Source organism: Rousettus aegyptiacus, unplaced genomic scaffold, assembly GCF_014176215.1.
Source record: "Rousettus aegyptiacus isolate mRouAeg1 unplaced genomic scaffold, mRouAeg1.p scaffold_m13_p_2, whole genome shotgun sequence".
Taxonomy (NCBI): domain Eukaryota; kingdom Metazoa; phylum Chordata; class Mammalia; order Chiroptera; family Pteropodidae; genus Rousettus; species Rousettus aegyptiacus.
Window position 1 is genome coordinate 95752390 of NW_023416295.1, and position 16763 is coordinate 95769152.

The window sequence follows — 16763 nt, forward strand, 5'->3', positions numbered from 1 at the left end:
AAATGCCTTCTTTTAAGGTGGCTCAACAAAGACCACAGGGCTGGGTGGCAAGTTAATTTCATCCTGGGTGTTGACATTCATTGATTGATGATGACTTCTGGAAAGCTTTGATCAATTAGGCATGTTTGTCAAGGCCAGGGAAAGGAGGAGAGTCCTGCCAAGCCCCACAGCAGTGTGCTGCCAGCCTGCTATAGGAGAAATCAATCTCACTACAGTTTTATGTCGTTCATGCTGAGGTGGGAAGGGTTGTCAACCCCAGGACCAGGTGGGGAATAGGCTATGGGGCCTATCCTGTTATTCTTTTAAATAGTAAATCCGAGTTCATTTGGATTATAAGAGGCCGACCAGGCCCTAGGGTGGACCCCTCCTCACTAGGAGCTTTTCTGGGTACTTTTCCTGGTTGTTTGTGTTTGTCTTCCAGGGTCTGCATCGGTTGCCTGGGGCCTCCTGCTGTGGCCCAGCCCTTAACATTACCCTCACCCACCCTGCCTTCTGGAGCTATCAGACTACCTGCTTTCAACCCACTTCTTTTCCTACAGATCATGTGACCATCTGTCCTGGGTTTTCTAGAAGCCCAGTTTTATTGTTTCCTTAATAAAGGTGTTTTTTAAATGCATCAAAATAAGATTTAGTAAGAATTTTCACGTAAGCAAATTCATATATCAGGTAATAGTCCTTTGCAGACTGTCCCTGTAGAGGTGGTCTCTGAATGGCTCACCTGCCCTCAGACCTGACCTTAACCTTGTTGAATCTGCCTCACTGGAGAGGCCTTCCTTGGATATTCTCTCTAAAACAGCCCCTCCCCATCTCCTCTATTGCACCACCATCTGCTATGTGGAAATGGTTTGGCCATTCATTGAGTTTTGATGGTACCACCCCATGGGAACTCCTCAAGAACAGGAACGTTGTTTGTCTCATTCACTGCATATTCCAGTACCTAGATCAGAACCTGGTGCATGCCAGGTGCTCATGAGTTTGTTGAATTTTCTCTGATTTCTCTCACTGGCATCTTGTTCCGGCCCATTACTCTCAGCCAGAAACCCATAAATTCCAGCCGCCTTACTGAAAATATTCCAAGTCAATGGCTGATGATTTTGAGTTTCACCATCTAAAGAGTCACTACAGGGAAGCTGTACTGACTATAGCTCTGCATCCCTATGGCAGATGGACCCAGAGGGGCCTGGAACACCACAGGGTTCTATCAGAACAGGATGGCCTACCTCTCTTACTGGACAGGTGGCCCTTCCTTCTAGATAACCTGAGGGACCAGAAGACTTGGAGAATGGTGGCACCGCCCCACATCCTCAGACAGCAGCAGGCCATTTTGGCCTTTGGCCCTCTCCCAGGCCTGAGCTGAGCTGGGTCCCCTCAGGGATGCTCTCAAGGGGCCAGCTCTCAGCTTCCTGGGTCAAAGAGTTCCTGAGATGGGACAAGTCATAGCTGGCCCCAGACTTCTTGTGGAATTTCCTGCTTCCTGGAAGGAAGGTGAGGTCATATTGCTTTTCACTTAGGGAGCTGTCGAGATTCCTGGGTGTTCAGAGTTTTGGTCCCCAGAAAAGCTGGACACTCTCTTCGCAGGTGTCCCTGGACCAGCCATTCTGGCCAGTTGCTTTTCTCCCGCAGCCGTGCCTCTGATGCCTTAGCTTTGTTGGAAGGTTCTCTCCTCTCTCCCCTGCCAGAAGTCATTCTGTGTCAAGCCCCTGTTCATGGAACCTGATGTGAGTGTTGCACATAACTATGGATGCTTGCCAAGCACCTTGTGTCTCTTTCTAGCTCTGATTTCAGTTTGCTCTCCTGCATCATAGCCACTTGGCTGTTGCTGTATCCTTCTGCAGAATCTTGGCATTCCTTCCAGCAACCAGCAAGTACCTGGCACACTGTGGGGCTCACTAAACATTTGCTCCATTGCACTCTATGGCTCCATGCACTTTTCTCAGCAATATTCCCCCAATCCTTGCACCTGAGTCTGACGCCTCCTCCGTTGCAGGAAGAGTATACCCCAGGGCTTATTAGACCCTGTGATTAGGTCAGGCTTTGGGAGCTGATGTCTGGTGAAAATCACCTGAGGCTGATAATCAAACATGGTCAGTGGAATCCTGAGCCCACGGCACACTCACTCTCTATTACAAAAAGCCAGGCGGGTAGATGGGGTCCTAGGCCCTTATCTCTCACTCTGCTGGATGTACAGTGGCACATGGTGCTTCCCCCCTCCAAAGCTGACCCTGGTCTCCATTGTACCCTGCTGTCTCAATTGGCTCAAAGCTGAGTGTGTGTGTGTGTGTGTGTGTGTGTGTGTGTGTGTGTGTGTGTGTGTGAGAGAGAGAGAGAGAGAGAGAGAGAGAGAGAGAGAGAGAGAGAGAGAATGAATGAACTCCCTGGACCAGTACCCCCAGCTCTGACCCAGTGCCCACCATCAAATGATTCCCTGTACACAAGCCTCATTAATTTAAGACAGAGCTTCCTAGTCTTGTCACATTGTGGCTTAGAAGTGCCTCCTTCTGGGATGAAGAGATGATGTCACTGTGGCCAGAGAAGAGCAGCCGGGAAGCCCAGCTGCTCCTCAAACACCACAGGGAGGAGGGCATCACAATGTCCTCTTGCTTCAGATTCTCACCAATTAGACACGTGGAGAACAAAAGAAACACAACCGACACAGTTGGCTCAAGTGACATATTTCAATATAATCTCTAAAACTCTATGAATTGAACAGATAAAATACCTCTGGGCTATTTTGTTACAAAATATTTGCCATTTGGATTAGTCGCTGGGTACAGCCACCCTGCCTTTCCCTAGAGAGGTTTCTCTCCAGTGGGGTAAAGGGGTGTATGCAGGGAGGAGGGGTACAGCAACAAGGTATGTACAGCAGAACATAGGGACAGACAGACAGACAGACGGTTATCAGGGAAGCCTATTGGGCACAAAGAGACATCCTGGCAGGCTGTGGGGAAACACATGGGGTTGGGGGTTAAGAATTTCAAGGGTCAAGGGCCCAGGGCTAAAAAATGAATGTGCTTTGGACACAGGTAGGCAGGCAGGCTTCCAGGTCAAGCTGCCCAGGCAGGATCTTGCTCCAGGTCTGGAGGTGGGATTTGCACAAAAGTGGGTGGGAAAGCTAGTTTCATCTCCACTCTTGATTCTGGAAATGGGGACAAATTAGTAAAATTGAGGGAGGGGCCCAGGTCTCCCAAAATAAGGCCTAGAAAGTTGATAGAGTGGGGCCATGTTAGGGTTGGGCACACACCCAGGAGGCTGTGTCCAGGGACTCAGCACTCTACTGCCCCTTAGCTTTGGGAGAGCTGGAGGGCCCATGAACATCTCCAGCCGGCCCCTCTGCAAGGGCTGGAGGCCCTGACATGGCTGCTGCCATGGGAAGGGCAGGCGGCTCGTCCCAGGTTTCTAGGGGTCAGGCCCTGGGCATGGGTACAGAGTTGAGTTCCAATCTTAGGCTGTTGGCTGATCAGGGGAGGAAGGATGCAGACAGTGGGAACTCTTGCTTCCCTGACAGTGAGGCAGGCCAGCTCTACCCTGCCCCAGGCCACTGGGGATTAAAAGCCCCTCACAGCTCAGGCTTGGCCCCATGGGCTGCTGAGCACAAGCTGGTCTGCACTCTCAGCCAGAACTCCCATTGCTGCCGGTGGGGCTCAGGGGAGCCACCGCAAGACCCGGGGGTAAGGCCCTACTACCTGAGCGTTCGGGTCCTCTGAGACAGACTCCACACGCGCCAGTCCTAAGACTCTGCTGGTCCCCATCTGAAAAATCAGGGCTGCAGCAGAGGTGGGAGGTAGGCGCCAGAGTTGCCATGCCCATAGACAGGGAGGAGGGCACAGGTGACAAGGGTCCCGGTGGGCGAGACTACACTTTCCTCACCAGCCCCTGGCATTCGTGGTCCCCACCTCATAAGCATGTTTACCCACCTCAAAACCCCTCTTCCTTCAGGACTCATACTCCCCGCTGCCCATCCACAACTTCCACTCTATTACCAGTCCCCCTCATTCAAGATTTATTCACTCCCATGCCCGCAACTACACTCTTGCCGCCCCGCTGTCACCCTTTAGTGGGGATTCCTGCCCTGAGCAAGGGTCTGAAGTGTCTGAATTCGGGTGACCCCTCTGTCTGCCACTCCGTTCAGAGAGTCTGACTGGAGTGTCCCTCTTACACAACAGACACGGGAGAGGCGCCCGGGCAGACAGGGCAAACGCGGATCAGCTGGGGAGCCACAGTGGAGCAGACAGCAAACTGGTTACCAGGCTGACAACGACAGGGCCAGAGATAAACTTGCTGGGTGACATCATGATATGACATCTGGTGACCACACACGTACAAAGGAAACTAGGTCATCTGGAAGTTCTGAGAGTGGAAGAATCAGGGCCTCCTAGCTGGCCCAGGGGGCTGCAGTTGGGCATGTGGTAGGGGTCACTTTAGACCTGGCCCACATTCACTTCCATCTCTTGGGATGCTTTGCTGTTGGGTTCCAAGTACGAGGGGGATCATAATGAAGGACGGCAATAAGCTGATGGCACAGGACTGAAGAGCCCAGCCCGCCTTGGGACAGACACTTCCCAAGAGGGCACGATTGGGGCCCTGGTACCTCCTGAGGTCTTTGATGGGTCTGTCCATGCTCCATGGGGTCATATAAAGGTTGACTTCCCAATGCTGCTTGGCCCTGAGGAGGTCAGCGATCCCCACTTTGCTCTCCTCTGCAACTTTGAGGGTATAGGGACTCTTTTAACACCCCCAGCACGAGGCAGGTCCAGTGCCTTCCTGGGAGGTGAGGAGGGGGAGATTTAGAGGCTGAGGGGCGAGCTCGGGATGGCAGCTGGGGAAACGCAAGTGCCTGCAGAGCACCTGCTTCTCTCACCCACTTCTGCACCCAAATCCCTCATGGAGACCACAGAAGTCATGTAAGAGGGAGCCCTGACTCAGTCCCAATCCTACCTCTGCTGGTTGCATTAGCCTCTGGGCTGACCACCCATCTACTCCCTGTTTCCGCTCTGCAGTGGAAGAAATTAACCTGGTTCTCACGTGTGATATGTTTATGTTTATGCCCTGTGCACACTTTGCATTGGCTGCATATTACTTGGGTCTAGGGAACTAAAACTCTAAAAAGGTGCATTTTGTAGATATATGACCTCATGATTCCGCAGCCCTGTTGAACTGACCTAGAGAGAGCTGAGTGGTCCACCTTCCCTCCTCCCTTTCTCAAAGCTTTTCTGGAGTCTGGGTAGCCCTGGGCAGGCAAGGCCCAGCTCCTGAGAAAGCGAAGGCCCTGGGAGGAGAGAGAGGATGTGGTCAGCACAGCCAACATCCTTGGGGACAGACAGGCAGTCTCCCGGGACTGCCAGGTTTGGGAGGGGGCAGCAGAGGAAGCCCCCTCCCCACATTCCCACGCCCCTGGTCCTTCCAGGTATCCAGGGCCACCCACTGTGGCACCTAGTGCTGAGCAGGAAGCCAGACCACCTTCTGTCCAGTGCTCAGGTGCTGGCCCCCAGCCTCTCATGCCACCCTCCTGGCCTGAGGCCCAGGGCCCAACAGACTCAGGCCCCAGCAGCTGGGCAGGCCCTCAGCTCCTGTTGTCTCCTATCCATGGTCCACGAGGTGAGCGGTGGCAGGACGACGAGGAGGCCTGGCCACGTCAGGCTGTGCAGGGCCTGGAAGGGTGCAGTGGTGTCTCCAGGTTTAGGGGGAGGGTGCTCGACTGAGTGAAGGAAGCATGGTTGGGCGAGGCAAGCCCAGGTGCCAGGGATTGGGGTTCTCCTTCCCAAACGACGGTGATGGTGGCCAGGAGCGCAGCGTGCCAGGGGGTGAGGTGCAGCGAAGGGGCAGTCGGGGCTGCTGGGTGCAGTCCAGGGACCCTGGTGGCAGCCCTCCTGGGACAGCAGCACGGGGCCGAGTCTACACCAGGCTCCTGGAGCCGCTGGAGTAGCGGCGCCGGTGCAGCAGGGAGCCCGGCGGGCAGTACTGGTGCGGGTGGTTGTAGGGGGGTGGGGGCGGGGGCAGCGGGGGCTGGTGGATGACCTTGACAGGAGAGCCTGGGCCACCCAGGGGTGTGGAGCCACAGGAGTCGGAGGAGGAAGAGGCGTAGCAGGAGAGAGCCTGGCTTAGCAGGGGCTCCATGCGGGCCAAGCAGGGCTTGTCCAGGACAATGACCTTGACAATTTGCTGGCACTGCACCAGGGTCCCTGGGGGTGTGGGTGGCGGCGGCAGCAACGGCGGGAGCTGCTCTCTCAAGGGGCTAGGCTGCGGGTCTGGCAGTGGCACCGGAGCTCCCCTCTCGGCCCCCAGCCCGGAGTTGTGCTGGGACGTTTGAAGCCTGTTGTGAATTGACACCTAGTTTAGAAACAGCCAGAGAAGCATGAAATGTTACAAGACTAATTCCCAGCTACTAGGACTGGCTACTCTGAGCCTTCCTTCTTCCCATCCCTGGCTCCTGTGCCCGCCATTAGGGGCTCTCAGCCCTCACCTTGACCCACTCCCCATCTCTCTACAAGGAAAACTGGCTGCCGACAGAGGTTCCAACCCTGGGTGTGGTCAAGAGACCGATGTGTTCTGCCACCAACCGTGAGCAGCCTCAGTTCTCTAGGCCTCGGTCTCCTCATCTGTGAGATGGGTGGTTGGACCAATGACTCTCAGGTTCTGTACAGCTCTGCAGTCTGACTTCATGAGCCTGCTGGGCGGCTTTGGGCCATGGACAAACTTCACCCCCACCTTCCTCTCTACCAGCCTCAGAGCTTGAAAAGCAGGGTCTTTGCCCTCTCCCTGAATCTCAGGGATGAATCGAGGACAAAGGGAGGACATGGGGACAGAGTCGAGCACCCCTGAGCCTTTCCAGCCCCTCTCCTCCCACTGGTTTGGTTAAAGGGGAGCCTCATAGTCACTGCTGACATCACTAAGGCGTCCAAACCCTAGAATGCCAGAGACCCCTGAGGGGTGGTCTGGACCCACCCCATCCTGCCAGACTCCTTAAAGCCATGACCACACATTCAGGAGCAGCCCCGAGAGCCCAGCTGCCTTTCTGGCCCAACCTGAGTTCTGGTTAAATTTGTTCTGCTGTAGGAGGGGCTACCCAGAGAGGACTCTAATCTTCATCCCCTAGGTGGGGCATGAGGAGGTGGCTCCCTCTCTCAGACCGTGAAGGTCACTGTGAACCAGCTTGGCCTCCTCTTGCTAGCAGGGGGAGGGGGAGAACATGGGTAGAAGGGAGGTTCAAGATTCTGGAAGGAGAGGGGTTTAATTCCTCATCCCCAAGCTCCGAGCCTGTAGAAATGACATACCGTAATCCCCTTCTGACACCTGTGCCCTCTGGGGGTGGCCCCTCCCTCCGAAGATGCTGCCTACTGTTCTTGGTACGACCACCCAGTACTAGTCGCTCAGAGCATGGGCTAGGGGTGGGGTGGATCCAGGCAGCAGGGAGGGGACCTTATTCCCAGGCCTAGACCAGGATAGCTCATCCCCAAACTATCTCAGAGCCCTAAACGAGCAGATCCTAACCCTATTTGTTGGCAAAAGGTGCAATTGCAAGGACCACCCCCACCTCCTTCCTGGGTGTGTACACTCCCAGTGGACTGCACCCCTCTCCACAGTGCCTCAAGCCCCCATTCTTTGTCTGCTCTTCGATATTCACAAGCCATCATGCCATGCCATGCTCCGCTTGTTGCAGGCTTTACTTTTCATTCTCAACCTCTAGCCTTCGTAGCACTGAGATTTCACCAAACCAGTGACGGAGCCCCTGAGCCCCTCCCTGCCCTGGCCAGACACAGGGAGAGAGCATGGCCGGGGCCCACCTTCCTCCCAGGGAGCCCTCTGTGGTCCTCATTCAGGCAGAGCCCTTTGTCCACTGCTGTTGGAGGGGATAGGCTCCTTTCCCCACTTGCTTGTATTCTGAGTTATTCCCCAGGAGAAAAGTGGCTGAGACAGCGGGGGCGGGCTCGTGTCCCTTCTGCTCTCTACCCCCAGACTCTACAGCTGTCTCTCCCTGGGCAAATGCCTAGCGGCCCCAGCCCAGATTCTGAGCCTTCCTCCTCCTCTTCCCCATGTAGCCCGCAGCTTTGGCCTCGTCCTACACCTCCTCTTCACCTCCCACTTTCTGATTCCGCCTCCTCTGTCTCACCTCCCTCCTCCCCACCTCAGCCTAATCTTTAATAGTTAAGTGAAAGCAGGAAGTGATAGCAAAACATTCTCTCATTCTGACCCCCTTCTCACCTCCCTGCTGATGAAGGAGGGGTTGGGGGTGAGAGGGGGGTGGAGAGGGGGGGGGAGAGAGAGAGAGAGAGAGAGAGAGAGAGAGAGAGAGAGAGAGAGAGAGAGAGAGAGAGAGAGAGAGAGATTTTGAGGATGGAACATGAGTAGCAGCTCAGAACGGCTTGGAGAAGATGGAGAAGCGCCTGCCAGAGGGGCTTGGCCAGGCAATGACACAGAGAGGGCAGAGGACAAAAGAGCTCAGGTCTAGGTGAGAGGCTGGGGCGGCAAGGCTGCCCTCTGTGCAGGGGAGCAGAGGCTGGCAGGGCCCTGGGGCTAGCTGGGCGTGACAGCCTTGCAGATAGTCACATGGCCCACCGGGCAGGGTAGAAGGGGAGAATGGGCCCTCAGATTGCTTGTCCTCCCTGTGCAGGTCAGGCTAAGGCATGGGCAGGGCTGGCAGAGCAAACTGGAGGCCTGGTAACTCTGTGTTTATCTGCAAGGCTAGAGAATGGGCAGCTGCAGGAAGATGGGGAGTGGAGGGGGCAGGGAATGGAATACCCACCCTGGGGGCTTGTCAGCTGCTGGGGCAGGAAGCTCCTCGGTGTAAGGTGCCTCCTCCAGACACAGGTGTGTGAGGGATGGGGGGCCATGGAAAGAGATAAAAACTGGGCTCCCCTGGGGTATACTGGGGCTTCCCGGGAGCTTAGGCTGATGGGCAGGGCTCCTCCCTCAGACCTCTAAGTGGAGGCTCCTCCAGCTTGGAGAGGGGTTTGGGAAAGAAGGTATGAGCAGCTAGTAATCCCTGGAGGCCTGGCAGAAAAGGAGTGAGGGGGCTTACTGGGATTTGAGGGGAGCCAATGCAGGAGGACCGGGTCCCATCAAGGCTTGTAGGGGCAACTATGTGCCCCCAGGTGACACTTTTGGGGCCTTGGAAGGACCAGCTGTTGCTGCTACTTCCCCAGTCCCTTCCTATGTAGCTTGAGGATAGGCCGCCTTTCCCTGCAACCTTAACAGTCTTCAAACAGATCAGCTTTCTGTCCAGGAAACCCCCTAAGACAACCCCAGCCCCACTCTGCCTCATTTTCTCTGCACACATCCCTACCCCATGGCTGGCTTTCCATCTGTTCCAGAGAGAAGCACCACCCGCCCCGTGGCTCCCACTCTCAAGTCTCCAACTTCCCCAAGAGGCATCTGGGAGGGCAGGGTCCATTCTGGAAGGGGTGACTCCCGGAGGGCATGCAGGCTCCCTCATGGAGGATGGAAGGGCACGGGGGAGGAGAATCTGGGCCCTCTGATACAGCAAGTATTAGGGGATCCATGAGCAGTGTGACATGGGTCTGTGTGGGAGAGATCACTGTGGAGGTACATGGGCTTCGTGTGTATGGTGTCAGTCTGGGCACTGGACCTCGGGGGGGGGGGGGGCAATCAGCTGGGACAGGCCAGGCTGCGGGATGGGAGATAGTGTTGCAGCTAAATTAGGTTCTGGAACATTACCCATGCTAGCAGTAACTTTTAATTGTATCTCTTGAAATTGGTAAAATGGTGAGTCGGGCTGGGGAGGCATTGATTAATACCTGAGAAGAGAAACAACAGAGACGGTGAGAAGAAGGACAAGCGGGGGCACAGAATCACTCACCTGGGCAACCAGGCCTCCACTTACCTCCACCGTGCTCTCTGTAGGCCTCTCCCCCAGCGCGGCTTTGGCTTTGAATGCAAAGAGCACAGGGCTCATTCTCCACTTGTCCCAATATAAATCCCTGCCTTCCACCCCTTCCCAAACTGAGTACGGCCGCTATTGGAGGGTGTGGGAGGTAAGACTCTGGGTGCCATGCCACTCCTGACTGAGACGCAGCCGGGGTCAGTGGACTAGCAGTTGGAGCCCATTCTTTCACTTAATAGCTATGTGACCTTGGGCAAGATGTTACACCTCTCTGGGCCTTCACAGACTAGAAGATCTCTGCCATTCCTTCTAACGCAGAAATGTCATTACTGAGTCTAATTTACCCATAGTCAAAACCTTCCTGACGTGGACTGTGCAAGCTGGTTATGAGCTGGCATTTGCTCTCGGCTCCCAGAAACACAAGGTGGCTCTACTGGGTGTTTGTGGGCTCCATGTTAATGTCTTCTTCAAACACAGGCTCCTTGAGGGAGGAGCCACTTTCTTTTTTTGTTCCTATCCTTGCTGTTTAGGCAAGTGGTGAGCGTTCAGTGAGCTGAGGCCTGTACAGCACTGACCACAGGGCCCGGCCCTCATCAGAGCCGATAATGGCTGTGTAATTGCTACAAGGGTGTTCTGATTGGCCCGGCTCAACACCAGGGACCCTTTGGACACCAGGGACAGGCTGATAACTTTCTCTGGCTCAGTCACCCCCCTCCCACAGGCACCCCAAGGGCCCTTTTGCTGGAAGCCCTCTGATTTCTTGCACACCCCAGAGGGTGCTGGTTCCCAAGCTGTGCTCATACCCTTGCTTTCTGTAGCAAAGGAGGGGGCCATGCCAATGTCTGAGACCAAGAAGCCCCCATGTGGAGGCCCCTGACAGACAGGGCCCTAGAGACCCATATCCTGGTCTGACCGGGGGCTGCAGCTTAAGAGAGGCAGGCTGGGGTGCAGAGTATGTGGTGCGCTGTCAGGGAATCAATCACAGCTGAGATTTGGCTCTGAAGTTTAAACAGCTGTGAAAACAAGCAGCGACCCAAGTACTGTGACCTGATAGAAATGGAGGGTTTGGCTGAAAAATCAGGTGGGGGGCTGGGGGGAGCAGAATTGTGAATGTACGCTGGCTGGTCAGACCCATGCTCAGAAGATGACACCACAGCGAGACTCTCCATACAGTGAGAGAGTCCTAAGTCCAGCTTGGAAAATGAATCACATCTCCCAGCGGTGTGACCCATCCCGTGATGCTGTCCGTTGCAGCACTGTGGCCTCCTGGACGTCGCTGAGGGTTGTGGACCAGCATGAAACCCACTGGAGCTTCTCGGCTCAAGCCGACGTCTCGCAAGGACCCTCGCTTCCCAGTGCTTAGCACGTGGTACACAGCAGGCACTCAGTAAGTGTTTGTTAAATGTAAGAAAAAATGCCTGAGTTAATTAATGAGTGCACAGTTCTGGGTAGTTTGCTGGGAATTTGTTGGGAGGGGATTTAATTCTTATGCCACCTCTCCTATTTCTTTTTCAGTTTCGCTTGGGATTGGTAGCATGAAGGTGGAGGTAACTCTTCCCCACCGCCCCGTGCTCCCTGCAGGTAGGGGTCAAGAGAGGGCCAGGGGTAGGATGTCAGCGGGAGGATGGAGGCAGGTGTGGAGAGCATGGCCGAAGTGGGTACAAAGCCTGAAGCTGGCTTCTTCCTTTTCCTGGACTGAATAACTCCATCTCTTCCAGTGAACTGGAAGTCTTCAGAGAGCCCAGGTGTGGGAGGGTACAAGACATTCCCACTGGGGCAGGAGTATTAGGACTCTTGGCCTGACTCCTCCAGGGTGGATGGTTCTGTTTCGCGTGGATCCTGGGCATTGGTGCAGTTTCTTACCTTCCTCCTCACCCCGACTACTAAAGCCCATGAGGTTAAGCGTGGGGCTCCTCAGCAGGAAGAAAGGGCCATGGCAATGAGCACTTCCCTTACCCACGTCTTCCAGGAACCCAAGCCCAGGGGTGGTGAGTGGTTTCCATGTGGCCCAGGCCCTGGCCATCCAGGCCTGGGGTCTGGGACTCTGGTGCGGAGCCCAGGCTCACCTGTAGGTGATCCCTGCTTCGACTGTGGGTCCACCTGGGCTCCTCCAGACTTGAAGGAGAGTGTCTTTGCTCCCTGCTGCTTCTCCAGCTCCCCTAGAAAATACAGAAGCTCATGAACAGAGAGAAACCTTAACCTCAACCACACAGAAGTGATGAAGAAACGAAGAGACAGACAGAGCAGGAAGAGAACAAATTCCTAACACAAGCTACAAAATGTGGGCCTCGGAGCCTGATACCTCACCTCACGGCAAGCTAAATACCCTCTAGGGCCTTGATTTCTTCATCCATATAAGGGGATGATGATACCTGCCTGAATGTCAGATGGTAGAAGAAGTTAAGAAGAGGAAGGTGGGCTGTGTGGGTCGAATCCTGGCTCTAATAATTCCTAGCTGTGTAGCTTTAGGCAAGTTACTTAACTTCTCCACGCCTCACTTGAGGGACAGCAGTGCCCACTTCAGAGTGTCATTAAGAGGATTACATGAGGAAATACATTAAGGCACTTAGAATAAGGCCTGGTTTGTGGCAAGTGCTCAATAAATATTAGCTTTTATTACATTGTGTAAGAAGCACTTGGCGCAGCACACCTTAGCGATGGCTGGTGACATCTAGCCTGCCCACAGCGCTCCCCACGGGGCTGAGCCCCCCCACCCCTGACCGCTGCACTGCCACAGGGCGACCAGAGCTCCCCCCAGAAGGAGATCCCACGTGCCGGAGGGGCTATCGGTGCTGCACTGCCCGTGCAGCCAGGGCATCTGTCTCGGTCCTCAACTTGAATTTCTCACTAGACTATAAACCTGTTCCTTTTTGTTGTTGTCTCGGTGCTGCTAGAGAACTGCCAGCTACCATCCTCGGAGATTTGACAGTCATTATTAAATCACTCCTTCAGTGTCTCTTTTCCAGGAGACAAAACTCAAGTTCCTTTATTAAAGCTACTCTCCTGGGCCCCATTTTCTGCCTCTCTGGTTGTCTATAATCCAGGGACACCAGACTGCAAACCCCCAAACTAAAACAATTTATCCTGATTGCCTGAATCACACCATCAATCAATAGGAAGTACTCGTACAGAAATAAGAGTCATCCCTCTCCCCGCAGAGGGGCTTTCTTGGTTCTGGAGGAACCAGCATCCTAATTACGCCCAAGGAGTCCAAGAAACCTGGATGCAAATCTTGTTTTGTCACTGACTGGGTAAACCTAGAAAACTTCCTTAAGGTCTGTTAAACTCAGTTTCCTTATTTGTAAAATAGGGATAATGCTACTCACCTGATGGAAAGTTGTGGCAAGAATTAAATAACACAATAGGTTCAGCATTCAGCCTGGAGCTCACAATCAGCACTCAATAAATGGTAGCTGTTGCTGATTTGCATTTTCTCCTTTGTCCCTGCCTCCCTGACCAGCCCTGTATCTTTCCTCAGCTGCTCCTTCCTTTTCTCTCCATCTGAAGAATACGAGTCAGACGTGAGCCTCCCTCCCTGCTCCCCTACACTCTAGACCAGGGGTCCCCAAGCCCTGGGCCACAGACTTGCACTGGTCCATAGCCTGTTAGGAACCAGGCCACACAACGAGCGAAGCTTCATCTGTATTTGCAGCCACCCCCAGCACTAGCATCACTGCCTCAGCTCCACCTCAGATCATCAGGCATTAGATCCTCACAGGAGCACCAGTTCCTGGTGCCAAAAAGGTTGGGGACCGCTGCTCTAGATAGAGAGGATATTCACTTCTTGACATACAGATTCTGGCAATATCTACTCCTTTGTACTTTGGGGAGCGATATGATGTGCTACTCACAAGCTGATGGAGGAAAGGGTGTCTCTTCCAGCAATACTGGTGCCCACTGGCCCACTATGGCTCCCTTGGGCTGTGTGGAGCCACATGTGACATTTTGACAATGAGAGAACTGAACCCATTTCAGGGTGTGTCCTTGAGAATGTTCAAGATCAACAGCCGAGGCGGCATCTCTGAGCATGCAGCCCGGCCCTTGAAAAGACTCTGTTTGTTATACTGCCGAACTCACGTAGGTCTATTGAGTGCAGAAAGGGAATTTACATGCCCCCTTTACCCAGTTACCTGTTATACAGAGTGTTCTAGTGGGTTTTGTTTTAACCTGATTATTTGTTTTCTTCGGAAACTATCAACAAAGCCTCTTCCCTCACTCTCAGAATGGAAACCAAATGAATCTTGAAATCAGACTTAAATGCGAATTTCAGCTCCTCTTCTTCTGCTGTGTATGACCTTGGACATAGCCCTTAACTTCTCTGAGTCTTATCTGTCCAATGGGGACAATGGACCTACTTTGCAGCATCACTGTGAAGATTAGCGGAGTATAAACAAACTGCCTAGCGCAGAGTAGGTGACCCAAAATGCTGCTTAAAAAGCACCACTGTCATACTGGCTCAAAAACTCCCACTGCCTTTCCTGTTGCCTAATGGATTTACATGAATTCAGAAATACATTTTCAACTAAGTGGCCATATAAGGCAGGCCTGAAGTCTACTTTTATTTTCTGTTTTACTTTCTGAATCCATTCTTATTTAATTGGCTAACTGGAGCATTAAAGTGCTTAAGCAGTAGAAGCTTGCAAATGGGCAGAGGCTGCAGGTCATCACTGCTCTTAAACTGAAAAGCAACCGATAAACCACCCAGACATATGAAGAGACCCATGTATTTTCTAACATGCCTGAATTGGAACAATCAAGAATCAAGGCATTCCTTAGAGGAACAGAAAGGCCACGGTAACATGAGGGATAGACAGAAATCCAGCCTGGGCTCTTCAGAAAAAAAGTTATGAAAAATGAAGTACGAGGGGGCTACTATTCAAAACTGAAAGAGATGAAAGAAATGAGGCAACCAGATGTCATATGTGAACTTGGACCGGGTCCAGGGGAAGGGGCTGTACAAGGCAGCTTGGTGAGAGAGAAGTGCGTGGGCCCAGACCTGCTTGGTCTGCATGCCTGCCTTGGTTGGCTTGCTCAATTGTCTTGGTCAAACACAGTGGAGGTCTCTGTTCCAAGGTGCCCACAGGCAGTGTCATGGCTTGGCTAGGTGTGCACACACGTGTGCATGCTCTGGTCTACCTCACTTTGAGAAGAAATACAACGAGCAGAGTACCCACACAGGACCATGATGGCGCAGTGGGCTAGGGGAAGGGGAGGGCTTGGGATGGCAGGAGGGTCCTTGGTTCACCCCACACGCACTCCAAAGTGGGAGAAAGAGTCAGAGTTGTGTCTGTCTATCAGCAACTGGGAGCTGGTCTACCCTCCCCTTCAACCACCTCAGAAAGGCTGGGAAACACCATGTCTTACACTCTATCCGGATCTGCTCCAGCTCTGTCACCTCCGCAATGGACTCCTTCAGGTCCTCCACAAACTTCTGCATCTCGTCTGAGCCCAGGGCACAGAAATGCAGCACCTGCTTCTTCTCGGAGCCCGAGAGTGAGGTCACCAGGGTGATGCCATGAGAGTAATCTGGAAACCAGATCCCAGGCCCCACAGGCCGTGAGCAGCAGCAGGTGAGGCTGGAGCCATAGTTGCCCCTTCCCTATAGCCCTCAACTTCCCCCAACCACCCTCCGCCACATCTCCAAGTCCCACTGAGACTCACATTCATTCTCAAAAAGGTGAAACTGCATGCCCAGCAGGCCAACCGACTTGCAGAAGGTGTAAGTGCAGGAGCTCTTCTTCTTTGGGCAAAGTTTGAGAATCTGTCCGAGAGAGAGAGAGAGATGCACTGGTGGGTGATCACATGGTTGTACACACCTGGATGCATGAACTCCCAGGGGCAAATGTGAACATGCAGCAAACACACAGATACTTGCATACTCGTTCACACTTACATACTTAGGATACGTTCACACACATACAGATACATGAATATGCACACACGTGTGTATTCACTGTATCAAACTGGTTTTTTGTTTGTTTAACTGCATAAAACCCTCCAGTAGCTACTCCCACTGCACTTAGAAGAAGCAAAGCCACTCTTCCTGCCCCGCCTGGTCTCATCCCTGGCTTACTCTGGCTGATGCTCAAGACATAAGCCACAGCTTGAACAGAGCAGGCTCCGTCCACTGCAGGCCCTTTGCACGTGCTATTCCCTTTCCACAACTCTCACTACAGCTTTTTACGTGACTGGGTTACTCTCATTACTTAGATCTTGACTCAGATGCTAATTTCTTCCTTGACCATCCTATCTAAAAAACAAACAAAAACAAAATAAACAAAAAAGTCAGCTTTAACACCAGTCGCTCTCTATGCTATCATCCTGTTTTATTGTCTTCATAGCACCTTCCTCTCAATTTGATATTATCTTGTTTTCTCAATTCTTTTTTTTATCTTCCTCCCCTTCTAGAATGAAGGCTCCATCAGCCAGTAGCTCAACACGTAAATATTTCTTCAGCACCTTCTATGAGCTGGACCTGAGAATACAGGAGAATGGGAGACAGAGAGGGTCCTGCCCTCAGGGTGCTTATGCTATAGTGGAAGAAGACCATCGGGGTAGATAAAGCATAAGAAACAAACAAACAAAACAAAGTGAAGAAATGGATAAATAAGGTAATTTCCAGAACTGAGAAGTGTTTTGAAGCAAATGAAATAGGGTAAGGATTAGACAGTGACTGGGTAGTCTCCCTTGCTAGGTGGACAGGGAGGGCCTGTGAGAGGAGGTGATGTTTGAATTGAGATCCTAATGAAGAGAGGAAGGCAATAGGGCAAAAGTGGGTAGGGGGTGAGGAGGAGTGTTTCAAGGAGAAGGAGCAGCAAGAACAATGGCCTTAGATGGAATGAGCCTGGCCCACGGGAAGCAGCTTGGGGGGCAGGGTGCCAGTGCAGCCAAGGAGAGGAGTGAGGGAATGACGCCAGAGGTCCTG

General features: G+C 53.1%; 1 protein-coding gene across 1 annotated transcript in view; it reads right to left on the minus strand.

The window, feature by feature from the left end:
• Nucleotides 1–2411: 2411 nt before the first annotated feature.
• The window catches only part of IQSEC3 (IQ motif and Sec7 domain ArfGEF 3), a 99762-nt gene continuing 85410 nt past the window's right edge, over nt 2412–16763 (minus strand). Inside the window, exons 10-14 of the mRNA XM_016142634.2 lie at nt 15500–15599; nt 15203–15364; nt 11905–11997; nt 9839–9882; nt 2412–6327 (exon numbers count right to left, since the gene is read on the minus strand). Of these exons, the coding sequence (XP_015998120.2) occupies nt 5893–6327; nt 9839–9882; nt 11905–11997; nt 15203–15364; nt 15500–15599 (834 nt within the window). The 3' untranslated portion in view covers nt 2412–5892. The remainder of the gene's footprint in view (nt 6328–9838; nt 9883–11904; nt 11998–15202; nt 15365–15499; nt 15600–16763) is intronic.